Here is a 24,788-nt window from a genome sequence, read left to right on the forward strand (position 1 = left end):
GGCAAAGGGATATGGTTTTGAGGTGTTTAGATTCCAGGACTGCTGCAGGTGAGCCAGGGGTGGTTTCAGAAAGAGGAAGTTTGTCCTCTGGGCTTTATATAAAATAGTGGACTGGGTGCGTGTGGCAGGGTGGGGACAGGGCAGGGGTTCGGGAAAGGACTGTCAACAGAGGCTTAAGTTAATTTATTTGTAAACATAGTGTGGTCTACCGCACTATGAAGGCACAAAGAGAAACGTGTTACAAACGGCCAGAACAGGACTGAGCATCTGAGCACACGCAAGCTCCTGCTCTCTCGCCCTGGGGAGCTGGGAGCTGGGAGCTGGGACTGGAGCTGAGCCCTGTTGGTCACACTGAGGGACCTTCTTGCCTGCTCAGTCCTCTCAGGATCAGAATGTGTCCCACAGCTTTCAAACCGAAAATACCAAGTTCTAAACATCAAAACACAGCATGAGCTCCTTTGTCTAGTGTGTCAGGGTGTCATTTAGGCCCCAGTCCAGGTTAAACCAGATCCGGTTTTGTGTCCTTGTCCTGTTCTTGTAGTTTTAGATCAGTGTTCTTGTACATTTAGGTCTGTGGTCCATTTTGAGTTAGTTTTTGTGTTTGGTGTAAGGAAGGGGTCTGATTTCTTTCTTTTGCACGTGGATATATTAGTATATATCCATTTGTCATAGCAGCATTTGTTGAAGGCTGAAGACTTTTTTCCCCATTGAATTGTCTTAGCCCCTTTGTTGAAAATCAGTTGATATGAGGATTAATTTTTGGGCTCCCAGTTCTATCCCATTGATCTGTATGTGTACCCATTTTCCAGTACTACCCTGTCTTGATAACTGTAGCTTTGTAGGGTCTTCTAACTAGAGGCCTGGTGTACAGATTCGTGCACTGGTGGGGTCCCTCGGCCTGGCCTGCACCCTCTCACAATCCAGGACCCCTTGGGGGATGTCGGAGAGCTGGTTTTGGCCCGATCCCTGCAGGCCAGGCCAAGAGACCCTAGTATGCATATAAGATCGTTGGTTAATCTCTTCCCGCCCTCCCCCCTCCCCTCTTTCCTCTGAGATTGTTTCATCAGTCTATTCCATGTTTCCATGCCTGTGGTTTCCGCTCCTGCGTTGAGCGTCTGCCCCCTGGTGGTCAGTGTGCATCATAGTTACTGGACGGTCAGATGGTCGCTTAGGCATATATATATATATATATATATATATATATATATATATGAAAGTTAGGGCAGGAATGAGCAATCCGACTTTGTCTTTACCTGGTCTAACCAGTTATTGGATTCTTTAGATCCCTCTCCAAGCTTTCTGCCACACGTTACTTCTCCTCGTTCATCTTGTTGGTTTAAGTAGGAGATGATATCCAAGAAGTGCCGAGAAATCTCAGCTGCTGGGCCCCTGAGTTCTCCTCGCCATGTCCGCTAACTGTGTTCTGACTCAGTAGAATGTATAGAATTGAACATTTGGGTTGCGAAAAGATGCAGTGGTTTCTGAAACTCTTTACTTGGTTAAGTTCCAGATAATACAGCTTACTGTACTGCTAAAAGATTTAAAGATCTTTCTGAACGGCTATGCAAGCAAGCAAGCAATCCGGCAGCTAGGCCTCCCAGGTGGGCTGTGACATAGCCTTTGAGCTAAACCTCGCCCTCCCTGGGCCTTCCTTTTCTTACAGGCATCTGCATTGCTGTTTCGTGAGCATTCGGTATGCTAATCTGGGCATCGTTGTAGTAGTGGAGAAATGGAAGGTGAGAGATCTGCCGGGAGAGGTGGAATTCTGGACAAGGCCACTTATCACTTCAGGTTACTGAGCCAAAAAAAAAAAAGATAAGTCCATGAGACATCTGGGACTAATAAGAACCATCCTGCTATTGCTACAGTTCCTTCTGTTAGGACTTGTGTGCAGCACAGGCTCATTTTCAGTGTCTAGCACAGTGATGGTGAACCTATGACACGCGTGTCAGAGGTGACACGCAAACTCATTTTTTTGGTTGATTTTTCTTTGTTAAATGGCATTTAAATATATAAAATAAATATCAAAAATATAAGTCTTTGTTTTACTATGGTTGCAAATATCAAAAAATTTCTATATGTGACACGGCACCAGAGTTAAGTTAGGGTTTTTCAAAATGCTGACATGCCGAGCTCAAAAGGTTCGCTATCACTGGCCTAGAGCTTGCACTATGAGCTATATTGTAATTAAAACACATTTTAGTTTCTCAATTGGTGTTAGACATTAAAGAATATCTATACACAGAAACTGTCCTTCATCAAGAGCTTCTATTAAAGGGCCCTGCATATGGTGAGGGGTCAGGGAAGTGAACCCACCAGGGGGCAGTGGCCACAGGTTATGGAACAGGTTGTGGATTCAGTCTGCCTGCATGCATTTCCTCCTAAGTGAACGTGGACAAGTCCCTTAATCCACCCAAGTTTCAGCGTCTTGTCTTTAAAATGACGATAAGAACAGTACTCACCTCCTAGAGTTGTTCAAGGTTGAAGACCTGTGTGAGCCCTCAGCATTTTTTTTTTTTTTTTTGTTAGAACAACTCAGCAAAATAAAATTCCTGTTTATTGTGGACAACATTGTTTCACACATACATTGAACAGGCCAAAAAAAATAAACAGCAATTTCATAGACAAAAAAGGGAAAAAAAGAAACCTTTTTATCTTTGGCCTTTTTAACCATCTCATACAAACCAACTACTTATAGTACAGCTAAGTACATACACAAAAAGTTACTGGAATGCTTGGAATAAGATTTTGTTGTTGTTGTTTTTGCTTTTTTTACAAGGTTTTTTTTCCCTTTGAGATTATAATGAACACGGTCACACCACAAGTAAAGTCAGAAGTAGGACAGGGAATGCTCCGAAGGCTGGTTTGGTCATCCCAAGATCATTAAAAATGGCTGACCCCTAACACTGTGTACAGAAATATAAAATGTAAATAAAAAATACAAACAAATTTTCCTTTTTAAAGTACTTTTAAGAAAAAAAGCAGAGCAGGGCCTTGGAAGTTTTGGTTCTTTTTTCCTGCCCTGTTGCAAATTCACGTTGTGGTTTTGGTTGGGTGGTGGAGAGTGCGTGTCATCTGCAGGTGGCGCTGCCCGAGGTGGGTGGGCAGGCAGGTGGGCGGGAGTCTCTACTAGAAGGTGACCACGTTTAGATTCTGAGACGGGAAGTGGAGGGTGACTAGGTCACGGAGGCCTTTAACTTTTCCTTTTTTTTGCTGTCTAGTCATCCTCATCGGTCTTCTGCTTCTTGGTGTCAGCATCATCATCCTCATCATCTTCAGCTGCCTGTTTGCCTGTAGCTGCCTCAGCCTCCTCATCTTCATCTCCATCCTCTTCCTCACCATCACCTTCCTCTTCCTCCTCCTCCTCCCCTCCTTCTTCCTCTTCTTCATCTACCTCATTGTCAGCCTCCTGCTCCCCATTTTCCTCATTAGCGTTCCCATTTGCAGGTGCATCTTTTCCATTCTCTGCCTCCACAACGTCCTCCTTCTCCTTTAAGTTCTTGGTGGTGATCTCGGAGCTGGTGTCCACGGCCATGTCTGACATGGTGGGGCACGCCGGTGATCCTATGCAGCGGATTTTTTTTAAAAAAGCAAGAGTTGGAGGACTCTGGCGAAGAAGCTGCCGGAGTCCGCAGCGGTGGAGGAGGCGCGGCGGAGGTGGTTGCAGGGAGCGGAGAGGCAGCCACAGGAACAATGCAAAGATGGCTTTTCAGAGCAGCCAGGGGCGAGCCCTCAGCGTTTACCTGAGCATCTCCTAGCTCACTCTCCAGGGCCCTTCTGGCTTCTTTCTCTTCCTTTCTCGTGCACACAAGGGCCTCCTCTAGACGTCAAGCACTTACACAGGCAAGGGTTAAAGCTTTCTGTGAAGAGCCAGATTCGTAAGTTCGGCAGGCTTCGTGACACCACAGGCCTTGTGGTCTCGGCCACAACTCCTCACTCTGCTGTGGTAGCAGGAAGGCAGCCATCGGCAGCGTGTCCGGGTGTGGTGGTGTTCCAGGAACACCGCATTTTTCACGCAGGTGGTGGGCTGGACTTGGCCTGTTGGCTGCAGTGTGCCAGCCCCTGGCTTACGGAATCGAACCCGTGACCCTTCAGTCCGAGGGCTGAAGCTCTAACAACTGAGGCAAACCAACCAGGGCACGTCATGGTTTCTTAATACATGCCAGCTGTCTCCGAGCTGGGGACTGCCCCTGACACTGGTTTCCATGTTTTGCACAGAATGTGGAGGTCCTGGCCAGTCGGAGCGCCTCACAGCAGGCCCAGGGGGATGCTGAGCTGCGCGTGCAGGCCCTGGAGGAGGAGAACGAGCGGCTGCGGGGCAGCCTGGGCGAGCTGGAGCAGAGCGTGGCGCGGCTGCAGAGGCAGGCTGCTGACCTTCAAGGCGACGAGGCCAAAGCCAAGGACACGCTCAGGAAGTACGAGGTGAGGGGGGCTCACGGCACTGGGCGGCGGCGGATCCGCCTTCCTGTGTGAGCGGTGTCAGCAGCGGGAAGGGATGCGTTGCCATCATTTAGTAGGAAAGGTCCAAGCACTCGGGACTGTGTCCTCTCTGCAAGCCATGCTGTTTGTTTCCCCACAAGTGGTTTGAATGGGGGCTGAGCTTCTAGTGAGGCCTGGGAGCAGGGCGGATAAAGGCAGGGTGGGGCATGCATGGGTAGGCACAGGAACCCTGTCCACACAGATGGCAGACAGTAGACACGCTCAAGGTTTGGACACCGAGCAGCTGCCGCCCCATCCCCGAAAAGGCCATCTCAGCAGCACCCTCGGGTCTGTTCTCTCTCATCACCATTTATTCTCTGTTAACACACAGTTGATGGTGTTTGAAGTCACAGACCAATTTAACAAACCAGCTCTGGTTTGCCGGGTTTCTAGAGGTGGGGGGCTGTTCTAAAGAGACAGGCACTGAGGGCCGCTGACAGTAAAAGAGGGGACAAAAGACATGTAAACGGAGATGCACTCCAACAGAGGTTCCCCTAAGGTCAGAGTCACCTGGAAGCCTTTTCCAAGACTCTGGGTGCCGGAGTCGGTTCCCTCAGTACCTGCTGCAGGGGCGAGGCTGGATATCGGTGTTTTCCAAAATCCATCCCAGGTGACTCAGGTGTTCACGTCTGGCTGAGCACGGAACTGCAGACAGGCACACGCATCCAGGAGCACGGCTGTTGTGTGCCGCCTTGGCCCAGGACACGGGCTGTGGCTGTGTCTCCTTCACTCCCCTCCTGCACCGAGCCAGCCGCATAGCACACATCTGAGCACACCTTGACCCCATGTTTTGTCGTAGGGGGAAATCCGACAGTTAGAGGAGGCCCTCGTGTGTGCAAGAAAGGAAGAAAAGGAAGCCACGGCAGCCAAAAGGGCCCTGCAGAGTGAGCTGGAAGAGGCTCAGGTAAACATGGAGGCTGTCATCTCCATCCCTCACACAGGGAGCCCGAGAAGCAGAGGCAGAGGGATGTGTACAGATTGCTGTTGGTCCTCGCCTCCTGGGTAGCTCCTTTGTAGTAACCACTGACCTCAGAGTGTCCACCCAGACCAGCGGGTCTTCCCTGGAGGACATTTGGCGGTGTCTGGAGAAAGTTTTGATTCTCACACGAGGGGAGATACTGCTGGCATCTAGTGGGGAAAGGCCAGGGATGCTGCTGCACATCTTACAGGGCGCAGGCCAGCCCCACAGCAATGAAGGGTCTGGCCCCAAAGGTCAGAAGTACCGGGGTTGAAAAATCCTGCCCAGCGGGCATGGCTCCACCTATGAACCAGGAGGACCACCTATGAACCGGGAGGTCCTGGTTTGATTCCTGGTTGGGGCACATGCCGGAGTTGTAGGCTCGACCCCTGTGGGGCATGCAAGAGGCAGCCGGTCAATGATTCTCTCTGATCTCCCTCTCCCTTCCTCTCTGAAATCAATAAGAATGTATTAAAAAGAAAAATGCTGATCTCGACGTTAGAGAGCTTGACAGCTTTCCCGATATAAACGTGACCTGTGAGAGAAGGCAGGCAGGGCTGTCCCCAAGGCCTCCTGGCGTTGATTGGTTCTCTGGCAGAAGCCAAGTTTCTCTCTCCTCTGGGCCAACAGACTCCAGCGAGTGCAGACCTTGAAGATGGCTTTGACAGGAGCTGGAGGAAGTCCTTCCCTTGAAACTAAATAGCTATCTCCATCAAAATCAGTAGGTTCTTAGAAAATTAGCTTTTCCCACTGGAAGGTTAGAAAGCTTGATTGAGATGCGTTCTAAATAAAAGTCTGCCCTGAAGTTCTAAGTTGACTTTGCACAGTGACCTCCATGTGACCCAGGTGTCTCCCTGCTCTCGGTTTTAAAGAACCAGCACCAACCATCCCTCAGGCGAGCTCCTGAGAAGGTGAAAGCCCCCAAGAAGGTGAAAGCACGGGTTTCTGAGCAGTTGTCTGGGAGGAGGTTGTTAAAGTTTTCCATTAGGAGCTCGAGGACAGGTGGGGGAGGGGCAGTGAGAAGTGGTGAGAGCTGCCTGCAGGCAGCACCCAGATTTGTAGGCCTCATGGCAGCTTTCCTCTCCGCACCCAGTACCCAGCTTACCCAGCTTTACCCCTTCAGGGTGGAGGAGAGGAGCCAGGTACTAGGATTCTCTCAGGTCCCTTAACTCAGGGCCCTCAGCCTTCAGCGGTCTCCACCTTCTTTCTGGCTTTTGACAGAGACCTTGACTTTATATATAATAAAACCCTGTTTGTTTGTTTTTCCCCCTGACTTTGGTGATCTCAGTGTCCTTGCTTTGGATCTCTCTCTCTCTCTCTCTCTCTCTCTCTCTCTCTCTCCCCCCCCCCCCTCCCTCCATCCCTTCCTCCCTCCTTCCCTCCTTTCCTTCCTTCCTTCCTTCCTTCCTTCCTTCCTTCCTTCCTTCCTTCCTTCCTTCCAGATCTTTCTTACAAACTCTTGTTCTGTTTGGTTGATTTTGTGTGGATGGCCATTTCCCTGTGCTCCTGTTTAAGACTTGTGATGGCTGCAGCCCAGCCGCCAAAATGTGGGGTTTCAGTCTGTGAACCAGTTGGGGACAGAAAGAGGAGAAACGTTAGTCCTCTATATGGACAGAGTTCTGTGCCTCGTGTCACGCTCACACGGAGCGCTGGGCGCAGCTATTACAGGCCCTCAATCGCATCGTCCTTTGGTGTTTCACACGGAAGGAAATCGTTCACCAGCAATAAGTCCAGGCTCCGAGTCAATCCAGGGGAGAGAACAGATGATGGCCTCAAGGCCTACAGATAATGCAGCCACTGCCCCCCCCCCCCCCCCGCTCCGCCCCCTGCCCCCAGCTCTGTCCTTGCCTTGGAAGTTATCCCTCACCTGTTACTTGTGTTTGGGCCTGCTTTCCCAGGTGGGGAGATGGTCGGATGCTCTGTGCAGTGTGTGGCCATCCTCACACAATCCAGCAGGGATTTAAGAAGGGCCCGGCCATCTTATCTTTGTTAACCTGAATTATCTGGTCTCAAAAGTTAGTGCTGTGAAACGTTAGTGCACCGTCACCCTAAAGCACGAGGGCTTCTCTAAAATCTGGAAGCAGATAGGCAGCTCCTCCTTCTGCATGCCTCTTCCCAAGGCTGGCCCCTGCAGGGGCTTAGCCCGGGGAGGGAGCGTTTTACATGTCAAAACCCCCTTGCCTTTAGCGATCTGTTGCACCTTCATGAATAATAAATTTATCAAGTTGATAAATTTTCCCCAAGTTTAGACCCTAGTATTAGTCAAGGGGCTTGTATTGCTGGTCTTGGAAATATAGTCACGGTAGCTACAGAGCATTTCACTCCTAACTGCCAAATGCAAAGTTGCCATTTGGGACATGTTTCATGTGAATTTGGGACATGTTTTCTCAGCAGTGATGTGTTGGAACATTATTTCTTAAATAACCAAAGAGGAAAAGCTAGAGAGATGTGCTAACCAGCATCTCTAAACTTCAGAGTATATTAGAATTACCTGGGTCACTTTCAAGTGCCAATTTTCGGGCCCCACTCCAAGAAGAATTGTGGATTCCATCAGAAAGGGCCAGAATCTGCATTTTCAGGAAGGAGGACTGCACCCTGGCCTGATGACTCAGGTATAAGAAGTCTTTAGGTCACTTTTGGGAATAGATATTAATTTTCAACCAATGAGTTTTATTATATGCCTCACAGTGAGTCTGGGTTATGAGATCTACCCAGATAGAAAATCGGTTCCTCGCCTTTACAGATCTTACTACTCTGCACGAGAGGCAAGCATACAAGAAATATTTAAAAATTAATTTAGCGAAAACTATTCTTCTAAGAAAATGTGTGTGTGTTGAGGGTGTGGGTGTTGGCCGGGCCCCAGCCCCACAATGTGTGCGCCTTGGTCTCCAGCGGTGCAGGAGAGCAGAGTTGGGTGGATTGAGCCAGGGGTGGAGCCGAAAGGCACCCATCACATGGAGGTTGAATAGAGCCCGGGGCTGACTAGTCTGCTGACTGGAGCCCTGGGATTGGGATCCAGGAGGAAGAGAGGAGAGGTTGGGGAGACCTTAGGTGCATGGGTTGAGTTGGATCCTGGAGGTTCTATGGAAAGCCGTTGACTGCCCTCTGTATTGGTACTGTTGTTTTTCAAGAATTCACATCTTGAGATACATGTTTCTGAGAGTTTTCTCCCACACAATGGAACCATACACGCTGACCTTACCCTGTGTGCCCCCCTTGGCCCTAACACCACTGAATCAGCCACAGGCAGACCCCAGGCTCTGACCCCGTCTCTGGTGTGTGCCCAGCTGGGCTGTGGTGGGAAGCACTCCTGCTAATGGTCCCACGCTGAACTTCTGATTACCTTTCCTTAGCACCTTTGTTTCCCCCCAGCCACTTTTGTTGACTTTGGATCCCCACAGCAATTAACTCCAGCAGGCTGGGTTGGCTGATTTTTTTCCATGTAGCCAGAGGGGCAAGGACGCCTTCCCAGGTGGCTGTTTGGCCCCAGGTCAGGTGGTTGGCCAGCAGAGCTGTTCACATGCAAACCAGCAGTGCCTGAAGTGATTTGGGAGTGTTTTCAAGATGCCTGAGTTATTGCACGTGACAGCAGCTTGTAAACTGTGAAGCACTGTAAACATATAAACTTTGGTGTGCAGCCTCTGCAGGGACACAGACTGAGCAGGTCCTCAGCGGTACCTGTACTAACCCACTCAGCCCTCAGCACCTCCCGACATTGTCCGGAGGACCCCCCATGTGTGGGACCTGCTGCCCCATTCTGAGCTGTGTCTCTTCTTGACATCCTCACACCAATGGTCTCATCCCTCAGCCATTTACAGAAGCCGCTGTGACCTTCCGGAGATACCTTAGGGCAGCAGTTCTCAACCTGTGGGTCGCGACCCCTTTGGCGGTTGAATGACCCTTTCACAGGGGTCGCCTACGACCATCCTGCATATCAGATATTTACATTACGATTCATAACAGTAGCAACATTACAGTTATGAAGTAGCAACGAAAATAATTTTATGGTTGGGTCACAACATGAGGAACTATATTTAAAGGGCCAGAAGGTTGAGAACCACTGCCTTAGGATTTTGTTTTAGAATTGTATGTTTTTCCTATGAGGGCTTCAGTGTATGTGAGGTTGTGAGATGAGAGATCCAGGGAAACCCAGGGGAAATGTCGCTCCCCAAGATGGTTGCATTTTAACTACTAGTATTTGGTGCTGAGTCACTAGGTAACCACGCATGTACACCTTTTCTGACTGGTGCCTCTCCCTGTAACACCTCCTACTTATCAAGTCATCACCCTGTGGATTGCCAAGTTCTTTTTCTGCTGGGGATGAGTCCAGCCCTGGATTCTGATGATTACAGCTCCCTGTACCCAGGTGGGCTCTTGGCCTGTGGACAGTGTTCTTTGTTCTCATAGATTCATTGTTAGCTGTAACGATCATCTGCACAGCAGAGCAAATTCAAGAATGTTAGGTGCAACGCTGTAGATCACAATATGTAAATTGCCACGTAGGTTTAGGTTGGCCTCATGTATAACTTTTTTAAAAAATATGTTTTTTTAATTGATTTTTAGAGAGAGAGGAAGGGAGAGGCAGAGAGAGAGAGAAACATCTATCAGTTGCCTCCCATGTGCACCCCGACTGGGGATTGAACCTACAACCTGGGCATATGCCCTGGCCAAGAATCAAACCAGTGACCTTTTGGTGCATGGGCAACATTCAGCCAACTGAGCCGCACAGGCCAGACTCATATATAACTTTACCTCACTTTCCAAGCATGAGCAGTCAGTCAGGTCTTCAGACACTACCCTGAATTCCCACCCCCAGCAGCCTCGGCCGTTTTGCACCCTTTGTCTGTCTCTACATGCTTTTGGCCAAGGCAGCGTGGCCCCTGAACTTCAGAAGCAGCAGTATCCTTGTTCTCTGGGAGGGCTTTACTTGGGTCCTTTTCCTTGTTACTGATGTAACGGGTCTGATCGCTCTGTGGTGTGGTAGTGAAACCCCCTCTGCCGCCTGTTCCTGTGCCTGACCTGGTGGGTTGACGACAACACTGCCCTTTCCCTGCCACCTGCAGGGAAGGCTGAGTCGGGCCACCCAGGAGCAGAAGCAGTTGTCCGAGAAGCTAAGAGAGGAAGCTGAGCAGAAGGAGCAGTTAAGGAGAATGAAGAACGAAATGGAGAATGAGCGCTGGCATCTTGACAAGACCATTGAGAAACTGCAGAAGGAGGTGAGGGAGCAGGAAGAGGCGAGAGAGTGGAGGGAGGGAGCATGGGGAGGAGAGGGTGTGGGATCCAGCGCCTCTGGGGGCCTGATGAAAGCTAAGGAACCTGCATTATGTGAAAGCACAAATGCAGACCCCCTGGAACAGCTCATTGGGCTTGTTGAGAATCTCAGATACAGAGAAACAGGTCTAGACTATGGCAGCCCCTCTGGATTCTGGGCCTAGCTGCTTCCCAGTTAGAGGTGGCTACACCTGGACAGCCCATGACTAGGTGCTTTGGAGAGTCTTTGGAGAGGCTGTAGGGGAAAGAGGAGGAGATGCAACCTGTTAGATGGGCCCCAAAGCTAGCTCCCTGGCCCCAGATGGAGCATGCAGGTGGGCTCACCCCGTGTCACTTCTTCCAGATGGCCGACATTGTCGAGGTGTCCCGCACATCAACGCTGGAGCTCCAGAACCAGCTGGATGACTACAAGGAGAAGAATCGCAGGGAGCTTGCAGAAATGCAAAGGCAGTTGAAGGAGAAAACCCTAGAGGCAGAAAAGTCCCGTCTGACTGCCTCAAAAATGCAGGAGGAGGTAACGCCAGGCCAGACCAGCTCCTGGTTCCACCTTTACTTAGAGTATCCTTCCAGACTGCACTTCTAGGAAGACTGGGGGTGGATTCTTAAGTCAACATCCATGCTTGATTCCTCCGTCTTAACGCTCTGGACGGTTACATGGGATCAATGGCTTGCTAAGGCACAACATACCCAGGGCCTCTGAGGTGAAATTGACAAGACTGTAACTTGACCATTTCCTTGATGAATCCAAGATTTTCTGCCTAAAAAGATTAGCTGCCATTTATGGAGCACCAGTGGTGTGCCCAGCTGTGTCCAAATGATTCATATGTATTAATGTTTTAATTTAGTCCTAGAACAAGGATTACAGTAACCATGGTGTTCTTTTTTTCTGCCATTCTTAGAAAATACAGACTTTTATTGGAGTGGGAGTGGTAGACAAGAGTTTCAGAATAACAATAATGGAGACAAAAAGAAATCTTCAGGAATTTATGAGTATTGGAATTATTAAAACATATTTTTGGTTTTATAGTGAAGAATAATAGAACAAAGTAACCCAAATGTTAGTTCCCTTAAGTCTCGACTTCTAAAGGACTGAGAAACACAAAGGGAATGGTTTTGATTATTTTAATGGAAAGCCAAAGGCTCCGAAATGCACATACAGTGAATGCTGATTGCTATCTATGCTTCTCGCCAGCTGCACGACCTTGAGCACATTACCCCAATTTTCTGAGCATCTGTTTGTTGCTCCCTCTTTAAAAATATACAAAATAAGTGATGATTTAATAATTAACATGCAGGGCTAGATAGCAAAAAGTCTGTATATCCTGAATACTAACATTATTTTTATTCTAAGTCTTACTTTTTTTCATAAGCAGTTCCAAGAGCACTAAGATTCCACAGGAAAACATGTTTTTCTTTAAAAAACAAACTTTTAATATCTTTGATGATCAAAGAAAAGTTGCCCACGAGTCAGTGTTAAGTGTGTGGAAGAACAATGGATACTTATTACAGACGTCTAAAACACCTCTGAAAAGATCCTGGGAGCACGTCCCCCCTGCCGCAGGGTCATAGGATACAGGAATCCAAGGAAAAACTGAAACTAGCTTATTGGCCTCACAGTTCTCTTTGGCATTAAAAACTCATTTCATTCTATAGGAGGTGAATGGAGGACTCAGATATTCACCAGGATAACAACAAACACCTGGTGTGCAGTTTTGATTTTAGAAAACCATAGTGTCAGAGTGACCCTTGCAAACTGCTTCTGTTGCTCTTTCTTCCCTCCTTCCTCCCTCCCTTCCTTCTTCCCTCCCTCTTTCCTTCCTTCCTTTTCTTTAAAAAAATATTTTTATTGATTTCAGAGAGGAAAGGAGAGAGAGAGAGAGAGAGAGAGAGAGAGAGAGAGAGAGAGATAGAGAGAGAGAGAGAGAGAGAGAGAGAGAAACATCAATGATGAGAATCATTGATTGGCTGCCTCCTGCATGCCCTGCACTGGGGATCAAGCCCACACCGGGGCATGTGCCCTGACCAGGAATTGAACTGTGACCTCCTGGTTCATGGTTGGCATTGAGCCACTGAGCTACACTGGCCGGGCACTTCTGTTGCCTTTTCTATGACAGTTCTTCTGCTGGAGTCTTCAGATTGGAAGGAGCCTTAGTGATCTAGTCAGATAAGGAAACTGAGGTCCAGAGAGGGTAGTTAAGGTCAGATGGAGACCAATGTTGTCTATAAAAGGGCCCTAGTGAAAAAAAGGATTCCTTGTGATGAAAACAAGATGGCCCTTCTTAGACTTTCTCAGTGCTGAAGCCCTGTGAGACTGTTTCCATTTGAATGGCAGAAACCGACACCTCATCATTCTGAAAGGAAATGACAGATACCCCCTGAGTCAAGCTGCTGAGCTCATGCAGTTAAGACAAAAGTGAATTAACAAGTGAAGATCACTCCGGATCCCTAAAAACTCAAACTCAACTCTGTTCACTATGCCCCTGCCCCCCAATCTAAGTTAAAAAAACAAACAACAAAACCACAAGGTCCACCCCAGATGCAGTCACACTCACCTCCTTTGTTTTGAGGGAAATAGACATTTTGCCGATTTTGCTTTCGGTGTGGAGCTAGGGAAGTTCTGATGCAGGTGATCTTTAGAGAATTAAGACAGAATGTATTATTGTTCAGTTTATCTGCTACATCTCACTCAACAAAGGGCAGTTTTAACTCTGTGAAGACAGCAGGAGTAGGTTCAACAGTTATTTGCTTACTTGTGATTCCAGATGCTATACACTTAATGCTCTCGTGCGTGTGCTGATTACGTGCTCTCAGTGTGCCAGAGCCCCCGAGATGTCCAGGCACATCCTGGTCGGGTGGAGGGATGTGCTGGGCGGTGGGATGAAGGGCTGCGCTGGGCATCTCGAAGGATAGCAGCCAGGAAACGCAGCCTGTCAGTCTTTCTGACTCTGAAACCTGTGTTTTTTTCTGGGATTATTTGATTTGATTCTCATAACAGCTCTAGGTTGGTTTTAAAATTGTTTCAGTATTGCAAATTATTAGGACACCGAGGCACGGAGAGATTATATTTTTAAGACATTTTGGGGGATATTTAGAATGTTCTGGAGTAGAGTGCACCATCTGTAGCCTAACCCTGACCCTTACCCTAACCCTAACTCTAACCTTAATCTTAGCTCTAACCCTAACCCTGACCCATCATCCTTTTTTCATGGGACGATATTCCCTTGTGCTTTCACTCACAGTTTCATTTCACAGTCGTCTTCTCACTCAGTTTCCACCAAAGCCAGACTAGGTTTTCACCAGGGGAGGTTTTCATAGAAATGCCCGGTGATCCCATCAGCCACCAAGAGAGGAACACATATCTGAAAGTTTTCCCGCTGGTCTTCCTAAATGAGTCTAACCTATTGGGTCCCAAGACCATCGTTGGGGCTTTCCCAACTTTTCTGTGAAAAGCTCCCCCAAGCAATAGGATTCTGTCTTGGAGTTTGTCACTTACCCTCATGTATGCCCTGAAGGAAGTAACCCCATGGTGTAGTCTTCCTAAGACTGTGCTTTCAACCTTCTCCAGAGGGGTAGGAAGTTGAGAACAAAACAGCCTCGGGCTTCACCGAATCGGTCCACACAGATGTTTCAGTAATGCCTAGTGTGCGAGGAGGTGGCTGGTCCCCTCCGGGAGATTCCAGAGAAGTGGAAAACCAGGCCCATCCCTGTGAATCAAACTCTTGTCTGTTGCAGCCTTCAAAGTTGTTAGCTCAGTGCCACCTTGTGGATGAAAAGAGCACTGTCAGTTATGACTACTGATTTTTCTTCTAGAGGACACTGATTTTCACCTCACTGGCATGTTTATGTTATTAGATTTTGTGCATGCAGGTTGCTTTGGAGGGTCATTATTTTTGTTTTTATCTCCCCCTAATTTTAAACCTCTATTGGAATGATGCTGATCCCGGTGGGCAAGCAGTTATCCGCTAGAATAGCACAGTGGCTTTCTGATCATGACCGAAGGGGAAAAATACCTCTTGCATTGCAACCAGTAATACATCCCTACAGATATGTGAATATTTAGTGCAAGAGTTTTACAAAACATTATTTGCTTGTACTCTACTCTGAGTATCCTCTATAATAAAAGGCTAATATGCAAATTGTCCCCTCGACTGAGAATTTGACGGGAGTTCGGCCAGGGGGTGGGGCCAGCCAGCCAACCTCTCGGGTCCCCTCCCCCCAGCCAGCCTGGCCCAATAGGCCCCAATTGGGGCGGGCCAGCCAGACTCCACTCATGCTCAAATTTGTGCACTGGGCCTCTAGTTCTTTTATATTTAATTTTGAAATTCTGGTCAACATCTACTATATTAAATTTATAACCCAATGGGTTGCTACCTCAGCTGGAAAAGCCCCCCCCCCCTTTTTTTTTATAGAAGAGGAAACTGAGGCCCTGAGGGGGGTGGCACTCACTCAGGCCTGCTGACCTCAGTAGTGGGGTTCCCCCGCTCCTCCTCAGGCTCTGCTTGCGCACTGTCAAGGGCTCCGGGCCCCCGACGTGCCCCAGCTGAGCAACCCCTTCTCATTCTAGATGCGCCTGATGGAGGAAGAGTTGCGGGACTACCAGAGAGCTCAGGATGAGGCGCTCACGAAGAAGCAGCTCCTGGAGCAGACGCTGAAGGACCTGGAGTACGAGCTGGAGGCCAAGAGTCACCTCAAAGATGATCGCGGCAGGCTTGTCAAGCAGATGGAGGTCTGTGGGCCACCCGGGCGGCCAGGGCCTGCAGAGAGCGGGAGGGGGACTCACGGGAAGCAGCCTGCTTTTTATTCTCTCAACCAGCCAGACGTTAGGAAGGCCGTTTCTTATCTTTTGTATGTGCCCTGACCGGGAATTGAACCCACAACCTTTTTGGTGACCGGGAGGATGCTCCAACCAACTGAGCCATCCGGCCAGGGAAGGAAAGTCTTTTCTTGACCTGGGAAAGTAAAGTTCATAGACTCGTAGGGCATCAGAGCTGGAAGGAGTGATGGAAGTAACTGGTGTCCTCATTGCCTTGAAGGGGAAGCAAAACAGAACCCCCAAGAGGCTAGGTGTTTTCACACAAGGGCACATAGACAGTTCGTTTTCTGTGTGTTGCGTTGGGCTGTGCTGTTGACTACAAAGGAGATGAGACTGCTGCAGATCTGGGGAGGGGCCGAGCGGTGCCATGAGGCCAAACCGCCTATATCCTAGGGACACCCAGACCCCATGCTCCGTCTTGTTTGCCGATTTTGGCCCATTTTCCCTTACAGATCACCCAGCTTGGCCAAAGCTAGCAGCAAACTGGCTCAGTTCACTTTTGGATACACAGTATAAACACAGTCCAAGGCAGTATATCAGAAAGTGCTCAACGGAGTCACCAGCTGGGGGTGATCTGTTCACAAGATGAAAATGCAACACATTAGGAAAGTGAATCAAGCAATAGAATCTAAATACGAACAGCCCACCAAGAATGGCAGGAAGAAACTTAATATCAGGCCACCTGAATTTATGGAAAAGAATAAACCTCAAGAATAAAATCGACCCCAAACTAGAAAAACCCTCCATTCCCCCTCCCCCCCATCCCACATCCCACATCCCAGTGAAATTTGTAGAGGGAGAAAGAGACTTAAACATCCGCCTCAGATCTATGGGAGAAGATAAAATTGTCAAGGTTTTGATGAAGGGCAGAGAGTGCTCAAGGCCACAGAGAGAGCTTAAATTTAAAATCAATGAATTCCTGATTCAACTTTGCAAATAAATAGAAATAACTTTTAAAACCTCCAGGGCGCTTAGTAGCAGTTCATATCCAGGGAGTGATGTTTCAGCCATTAAAGGCTTTATTAGAAGGTCCCTTTTTAGAGGCTGGGAGAGCCTGGTTAGTTTTCTAGGATTGCTCTGTTCTGCTGATGTCCTGGTTCTGATTTCATTAGGGGATGTCATTTTAAGGCAAGCTCCATGCATCCTCGTTAACCAGGAAGTAGTAATTCTAGGGCCCAAACAATTTGGTTGAAAGCAAGCTAAAGCCTCGTCAGGCAGTAGACTAAGAGCCTTTGGTGTAAGGACCCTGGGCCTGGCCCCCTGAGCGCTCGGCTGGGTTCTGTACAGAGCACATGCTAGGCAGGAGGAGAGCCCTGGGAAGAGGTGCTTTCAGCTAAACATTGGGTTGTCAGGTCATCCCTTCTAGAATATTCTGACAAAAAAAAAAAAGAGCATTGACTTTTGCTAACTCAAGGTCTGCAAGCAGTGGCATAGCTAAGCTTCGTCTGCCCCTCTGCGATATTTTAGGTATTTCTCTGTTAATTACAAAATGAATGGCTCTGAAGGGTCCACCCTGAGAGGCATACTGGAGGGGTATTTCCTCCCCTTAGAGCCAGCTGGCACGCTGTCTTGTGGTGATAGTATCTTGCCTCTTCCTTCACTAGCATTTCAGCTAATCCTCAGGACTCAAGAGCTCTCTCAACAAGGAGCATTTTCGGTAAACTCAGAAATCAGGTGGTAGGTAGTCTTATGTAAATGTGGCCCTTATGGGTCTGTGGTTTCCCAACTTGAGTGAAACTGGCCTTGGAGGAGTCCACACCACTGAACAAATCGAAGGTTTGGTGCAGGATTCAGCTGTAGGTCCTGAGTTGGGCTTTGAGACTCTTGGCTAGTGGGAGAGAGCTGTCCAGGATCCCTACAGATCTCCGTCAGTAACAGGGAAGGCATGCACACACATTTAGCCATTCACACGATTCTGTGACTTTCCTTTTTGCCACTTAGAGAGGCACCCATAGCTTGCCAGTCAACTTAGACGATGGCAGAGACAATATTTATGTGCAGATGCCTCAGACTCTCCTGTTTAAAAACTCTCAGTGCTGGTTGCTTTTCTGTGTGTGTATGTGTGCATGGCTCTGAGTTAACCCAGACAAATTGGCTGGTGGTAGTAGAAACATATGCACAAAGCCCACATCCCCAGTCTAGGTGAGGTGGTTTATGTTAAAAACCTTCTTTTTTGTACACAAAGATACTTTGCAATTCTGTTCTCCGAATGCTCAATGATGTTCCATTAGGGGCCAGCGAGGAAGGCAGAAATTACCCTTCTTCTGTGACGGTTCGTTTGGCAGAATGGGCCATGCTGTCTTTATGTTACTCTGATGCAAATTTGGGACCGCAGAGCGCCACGTGAGGTTCCTTGGAAGCAAGAGGCAGGTGCAGAAAGGCTGTTACAGACTGACTCCTGCAAGGCTCTTGGAAACCCTGAGCAGGAGGAAGGCAAAACATTGTCTTGAGCGTGGAGTATTTAGAGGAATTTGCCTTGGATGATATCTCATTTCCCACAGTAACTTAGATGCCTTAAGGTAGATCTTAGCGGTTATTGGTCCATAAGGAGGAAAAAGATTTGAAAGAGATGCACTTAAATATCCTCAGTGCTTATGTCAGGGTCTGGGGTGACATTTTTCTCCTTTAATGTGTTTTCTAAATGCACAATTACATTTTACAATATGAAAGCAATAAAACAGATTTAAAATATCTGCTTGGGCAGTATGAGAAAGAGACACATTCTTCCCCAAGCCCTAAGGACACTCAGCTCCGATGTGCCCGGGGCGTTTCCTTCCCCAGGTCAGGGTAAGTCAGCGGGCTGTGTTTGTGTCTTCTTTCTCAGGACAAGGTGTCTCAGCTGGAGCTGGAGCTGGAAGAAGAAAGAAATAACTCGGATTTGCTGTCTGAGCGGATCACTCGGAGCAGGGAACAGGTACTGCACATAGAGGGATGATGAGGGGGTTGTCCCACATGGAAAAGGAAATGCGAGAGGTTTAACCTGATTCAGCTGGAGGAGGGGAGAAAGCTCATGCCTGTGGAAATGGTGGCAGAGTGCTTAGTCGTCACCATAGGAAGCTTCGAGGAGGGAGGTGTCATATATAACGGAAGGCATAAAGCGGAAGTTTCCCGAGTGGTTGTGGATAACAGCCTATTAGCCATCACAGGCACAGTGCTTTCAGAGCCGAAGCTCTAAGAATCATTAGTTCAACGAGCAATTGTGGGAGATTCGGTAGCTAGCACTATGTGTGTGCAATGGAAAATCAATGATATGATGTGGACTTTTACTTTAAGGGCTTTGCACACTAATTAGCAATATATGAACCTATGAGGCGTTCACAGTGCAATAACAGTACTTCCAAGTGAATGCTTTCTGCAGTTTAGAAAGGAGTTTCACTTACTTTCGATCCTTACAGCAACCCCGGGGGCCAGCTGGGCACAGTTCACCCTGTCCTCGCACTGTAGGAAATGGAGCTAATTTTCCAAACTACACTTAGTGTAATTGCAAGACTTTTAGATTGTGTTTCCATTTTTAATTAAGGCAAAGTTCAGAGTGGTTACGTCACATCCTGGAGACGCAGTATCACCTCACTAGAACCTGGTGGCCATGTCCCCACTGCCTGCCCAAAGCACCTGGGAGAGAACGTGTGTCAACGTTATGATTTTGAGAACTTCTGTTCACTCACTCAGCCTTTCATTTACATGACGCCAGAGGATGCTTGGAGAAACTCTCCTGGGACGTACTTTCAGTGACAACTGGGTTGTATGCCTTGCTCCTGAGGATGGTGCCGGGGAAACTGGACATAGACATTTAGAAAACTCTCCACCTCTTGATTTGCTTTGGGCACGGTCTTAATTAAATAGTGCCAACAACACCTAAAAGCCTTGGGTGATGCTGGGTAAAATTTAGGAAATTATCTGTATAAAGGATTGACATAAAACAATCTGAAATGCAAATTAATTTTTGCAAAATCTTCCTTCTCCCAAGAAGCACTTTCCTCTGATCTCTCTTACACCTTTTCACGTTCACCACCTTCCCCCGTCTCAGAGTGACGAAGAACTGTGGTTCCGTTGCTGAGGGACAAGTGCCATTCTGAGCTGGCAGCCTCTGCTCAAGGCTGGAGGGGAGTCACTGGCTTCTTTTCCATCTGCCATTGTTTCCCCGTTAACAGGTTCTCTGCAAACCAGCAAGTTCCAACCGTAGGCTCCATCCCCCTCCCGGCCGAGCTCAGCTTCTCTGGCAAGTTCCAGTGCTGTGCTAGCGGCCTTCCCCTGGGGGATGGCCTCCCTCCAGCTGGAGCTGCAGCAGTTTGGAGAAAGTTATGTTAAAAAACTAACATAACTAACAAAACTAACATGAAAACCTGAAGACCAGATGGAGAGCCCAACCGTGACCTTTGCGCCCTAATAGGCTCTTAGAAAAATTTTATAAATGTTCTCACTGGTAGAAAAGCTGTTGTGTTACCCAACCTGGCTAAGTAGCCACATTACCACAGGGCATTTCGGGATCTGCTAAGCATTTATGATGAGAGGAGAAGTGGCCATAACTTTGTTTTGCAAATGCTTCTTGTGAGCTATGCAAGGAGGAATGGTGGGAAAGCATGCCATCCTGTCAGTAACCAGGCAGTTAGAACAGATTTCCAGGCCCATGGCTTACACCCAAAACAAAACCAGACAGACTGACCCAGAAGGAGGTTGCCTCCCTTGGTTCCGCTGATGGCCCCACCCTCAGAAATCAACCCCAGGGGCAGTTTGCTTTTGGCGCCTTGTCACTCCTCTCTGCGGCTCTGGGGCTCTGGGGGGCAGAACTGCTCTCCTTGACGTGGTCATGGTTGAAAATATTTTCACTGAGCCAAGAACTTGAAGTAAGCCCAGGGAGGATGTTACGGGAAATAACTTGATCTGGGAAGAGCACTGGGCTGCTCAATATTTGTCAGGAGATTTCTGGAGGTTGTCCTAATTTCTAACATTGAAATGCTGTGAGGTCTTCTAAAACCCAAAGTGTCTGAGTCACCCCCCATTCCCTCCCTGTAGCTGAGTTATATGCCCGAAGAGATGGGTTTCACAGTCTCTAGCCGCTTTGCCCTGTTAGCTCTCTTTCCTCTTCTGTTTCTGTTCTTCCTGCACTCTCTGAGGTAGGGAGGGCAAAGCCTGGTGTTTGATATAAGTGGAAAAATGGAACATCATGTTCAAATTGAGGTAGGACTTGCTAAAACAACAGCTAAGCAAACCCCGGAGATAAAGTGAGGTCTCCTGCCTCGGTGCCCAGGGCCTCTCTTCCGGCCAGTGTCGCCTCGGGTTTGTGAGGAAGGGCAGAAATGGGGGGGCCAAGTACCCGCCTCACAGGAAAGTGTTCCATTCTTAGTCAAAGTCAAAGTGAGACTTATGTCTTGCCCCTGAAAGTAAAAGCTCTGAGGAGAGGGGCCTGGGTGTAGGCAGTTGGGCCCTAATTTTGAAGCTGTTTCAATCCACTTAGGTTAACCTTTAGGGCCATGTGCCTGAGCCTTCCTGCCAGAGTCAGAGAAACGGGAGACGTCCAGACCTAACGCCCCTTCTCCTCAGATGCTGACCTGGGACACCTTAACAGGAGATGGGTTGTTATCGCCAGCCTGATTTTTATCATCGAAGCCGAACCCTCAGCAAACTCTTGGCACGGAAAAGCGAAGGCGTGGGGAATTTTATTTTTTTGGATGTTCTTTCTTTAAATTTAAAAATTTATGGCTCTTCTTAAACTCTACATTTTCAAAAGCTCCTCCTCTCTTTACTTCCCCCAAATACCTCCTATTCCTTTTCCTAGTCTTAGTGATAAGGCTCAGGTGAAAAGGCTAGAAAGAAAGGGTTTCCAGTAATCTTAGCAAACGGACAGCCTCTTTCACAGAATCTTAGATCTGGCAAGGACTTTGGTGTTCATCCTGCCAAACTTCTTGTGCAAGGCAGGAGAGATCTGAGGCCCCACGCCACCATGATCTGGCCAGTTAGTTACAGAGTGGTCTGTCTTAGGTCTCTGGATTCCCAAGGCAGTGTTCCATCTAACCGTGTCTAAAATATGATAGACACCTACTGTGTGAATGGCATTGCAGTAATTGAAATAGATACCTACTATATGCATGCCATTGCAGTAAATTAGACACCTACTGTGTGCTCGGCATTGCAACAAATGTGATATAGACACCCGCTGTGTATATAGCATTGTAGTAAATGTGATAAACACCTACTGTGTGCATGACATTGCAGTAAAGTGTAAAATTGTCAAAAGTATGTCCTGTCCTTGAGGTACTGTGGTTTGTTTGAAGAGATGGTGCATGTCTGAAAAATGGATCTAACAAGAAAAAGCAATAGATAACTAAATGCCAAGTGAAGGGTTCAGGCAACTGCTAATGAGGGAAAGACCACCATAACAAGACCGTTGAAGAGTTCTTAGAGGAAGGTGGACCCGGAGTTATCTTTGAAGAAAGGGTATGATTCAGACAAACTAAGAGGAGTGGGAAAGGAATCCTAGAAAGAACGAATGGTGTGAACCAGGGCTGGGAGGTAGGAGCAGGAATAGCTGGCTATGGCTTAATCAGGGTTCTGGTTTCCTCACAGGATTAATAGGACCGGTAGGTTGAGAGTTTTGGATGGACTCTATTCTGACAGCACTGGGGAGCCACCAAAGGTTATTGAACAGAAGAACAGTGCAGCGTTCACAGGGATCTGCGAGTCATGTGGCCGGGGTTGGGGCAGGACAGGAAGGGAGACCTGGAGGGGCCTCAACTGGGCTGTTCTGAGGGACAGAGGACAGGAAAGGCAGCGTGAGATCAAACATCCTATCCTTCCCACGTTGTCCCCTCTTTCTCCTGTATGCATCTGGTGCTCAGTCAATGCTGGCCACATTATTTCTGAATTTCCAGCCTTCCTAAGACCAACGTGTAAGAGGCGGAGCCAAGGTTTGACTCCAAAGTCGACTGCCTCCCACCTGTTCCCATTATCCAAGCACCAGACTGTAAGAGTAACCTCCCCCAATACATTTGGGGTCTCTGTTCCCAAGTTAAAAAATCATACCATGCAGTCTCAATATGGCTGAAGATTTATGTTCACCTGTTCCTCTCCTCTCTCCTCATGAGTCCAGGACCATGGCAAAAAGAGGCCTTGCTTGGTGTGTTTTAATGAGTTCGCTGTTCTAGCTCCTGGGCACTGCTCTGTCATCGCTGTGGCTGAGTGCACACAGGTAGCAGTGAGCTGGGCCTGAATGGAGAGACGTTTGCTTGGCCGCGAAGCAAAGATGACCCAGCCCAGTGGGAAGACGCTTCCTCCCACCCAGGCAGCTGGCAGACAGGATGAAATAGACCAACTTGGGAGCTTCCAGGGGCTGCTCTGTTGCCTTGGCAAAGTCTCGGGCTTCTGCAGTCACCTCAAGGAACTGCTCCCCACTGCCGGCCCCCACCTGCGCCTTGGTCTGCACCAGGGGTGCAGCCACCGGGGTAGGGGACTGGGAAATACAGGGTTCCATCCAGGCAGTCAGTGAGTGAGAGATCAAAACGGGATTTCTTTCTTTCTTTTCATTGAAATTATCCTATTCCCAGAACTGCCTCCTATGATATCAGCTGTTCAAAACCCTAATGTTTACAGTTGGTTTTGGGTTAATGATCATTTTCCTTTCTGGTGACTGAGTATCATTTTAATGCCAGCGAGGAGTGCGGGCTCACCAGCCTTTCCCGCCCAATGGTACACACAGGTGATGGGGTTAAATATTGTTATTAGCAATCATAAGTACCTCTGGCTTTTCATTAACCCAGAAGGCAGCTGCTTCTAATCCCAAGAGCTGGCCCAGGTCACGGTGCCTCCGCCCTAAAACCCATTGGCATGCGATGCTGTTATTCTGATCCCAGTGCTCAGGGTGCAGCATTCGCGCAGCCCAGCTGTGGTGAACGGCTGCCTCCAGCTCCCGTTCCGGTTTTAATTTGACGGGAAAGTTTTCACTTGGTCTATTTAATATAGCTGATGGGTAAACAGCACTCGAAGCGCTGAGCTTATGTAAACCTGTTTTCCCAGCCTCAGAGTCACTTCCCTGTTCCAAAGGAGGAAACTGGCGCAGCCAGAGGCTGCCGTTGTCTTGCGTGTGGGCTCGGGAGATTTGGAATATCCCAGTTCCTCGGGCCGCTCCTGGGGGCCCCGGGATCTGGAGTCCGGTCCAGCCCATCCTCGGGAACATTACCCGTAACATCATATGACGTGCCTTGTACGAGGCTCTGCATGGCAGGTTTATTTTAGGATTTAGTGTCGGGATGTCCTTTGTGAAGAGTTGCAGGAAGCCTATCACATTTGCCAAAAACCTGGGTTTCCAAAAGCCTCAAGAGAAATGGGCCGCCTGGTTCTAGTAACTGTTAGGTTTTATGGCTACACATGTGTTCCTTCCTCTTCTACACTCCGATCTACCTGATACTTCCATTTTAATAGCCATCTTTGAGGGGCTGAGCGGAGAGAAGTATTTATTGTTTGTTTTGTGTTTTTCTTTGGAGAGGCACCCTCTGCCTGGGGCTCTCTGCAGGGGGGTGGGGGTTCTGGAACCCGTGGAGGCCCCCCAATGCTGCTCCCCAGGCTCCTCTCCCCCGGAGGCCCGCTTCCTGGCGGGTCCAGAGCTTTCAGTTCAGGCCACTGGGGGAGCACGACCTGGCCAGTGGTTTGACCTCCCAGGGTTTTCCCTGAACCCCGTCCAGGCCCAGTGCTGTGTGCCTGCTCGGTGATCCTCGAGTCCCTCCTCGTAGACATGGCTTTCTCTTGGGCTCCGAAGTCCTCGCAGAGCTCTTCCCTTCCCTTCCCTTCCCTTCCCTTCCCTTCCCTTCCCTTCCCTTCCCCTCCCTCCCCTCCCCTCCCCTCCCCTCCCCTCCCCTCCCCTCCCCTCCCCTCCCCTCCCCTCCCCTCCTCGGCCCTGGCCCTCGGGCTGGAGCACAGCTGCGGCAGTCACCCGACCCCCAAAAGCAGATGCTGTACAGCTGCAACGAGACCCTTGCCTCTGCGCTGCCGGCCTTTTATGGTCTCTCGGCGTTTTGTGGCCTCACATCCCACAGCAATGAAATTTCTCAATTTCTTTCTCTCTCTCCAGGCCTCCAGTTCTTCCTTATCCCTTCACTTTTGGGAAAATAACTTCCCTCTCCCTTCTTCCCTCTCTCCCTCCCTCTGAGCCAGAGGAGCCTGCTGCCACCCCCCACTTCAAACCCTGAGTGCAGGGCATCTCCCCTGCCACCCCCTCTGTGCCCTCGCAGCCCTCCATGCCCTCTGGTTGAGGCTCTCATCTTGTCCCCCCACGGG

At 48.8% G+C, this 24,788-nt stretch overlaps 2 protein-coding genes across 7 annotated transcripts in view; one reads left to right on the top strand and one right to left on the bottom strand.

The window, feature by feature from the left end:
• CGNL1 (cingulin like 1) overlaps positions 1–24,788 on the top strand; it is a 159,188-nt gene that overhangs the window by 121,042 nt on the left and 13,358 nt on the right. For 4 of the 6 annotated variants that reach the window (XM_036302705.1, XM_036302729.1, XM_036302714.1 and 1 more), the window contains exons 9-14: positions 4,219–4,422; positions 5,279–5,383; positions 10,501–10,653; positions 11,052–11,222; positions 15,273–15,434; positions 18,346–18,435. In XM_036302705.1, coding sequence (XP_036158598.1) covers positions 4,219–4,422; positions 5,279–5,383; positions 10,501–10,653; positions 11,052–11,222; positions 15,273–15,434; positions 18,346–18,435 — 885 coding nt within the window. The remainder of the gene's footprint in view (positions 1–4,218; positions 4,423–5,278; positions 5,384–10,500; positions 10,654–11,051; positions 11,223–15,272; positions 15,435–18,345; positions 18,436–24,788) is intronic. The other 2 variants (XM_036302735.1, XM_036302741.1) reach the window with 2 other exon arrangements.
• LOC118652690 (prothymosin alpha-like) lies at positions 2,790–3,621 on the bottom strand. The gene has a single exon (XM_036302755.1). It carries the CDS (start codon positions 3,542–3,544, stop codon positions 3,218–3,220), a length of 327 nt encoding a protein of 108 aa, XP_036158648.1. The 5' UTR covers positions 3,545–3,621; the 3' UTR covers positions 2,790–3,217.

This window comes from Myotis myotis, unplaced genomic scaffold, assembly GCF_014108235.1.
Source record: "Myotis myotis isolate mMyoMyo1 unplaced genomic scaffold, mMyoMyo1.p scaffold_m19_p_1, whole genome shotgun sequence".
NCBI classification, from domain to species: Eukaryota; Metazoa; Chordata; class Mammalia; order Chiroptera; family Vespertilionidae; genus Myotis; species Myotis myotis.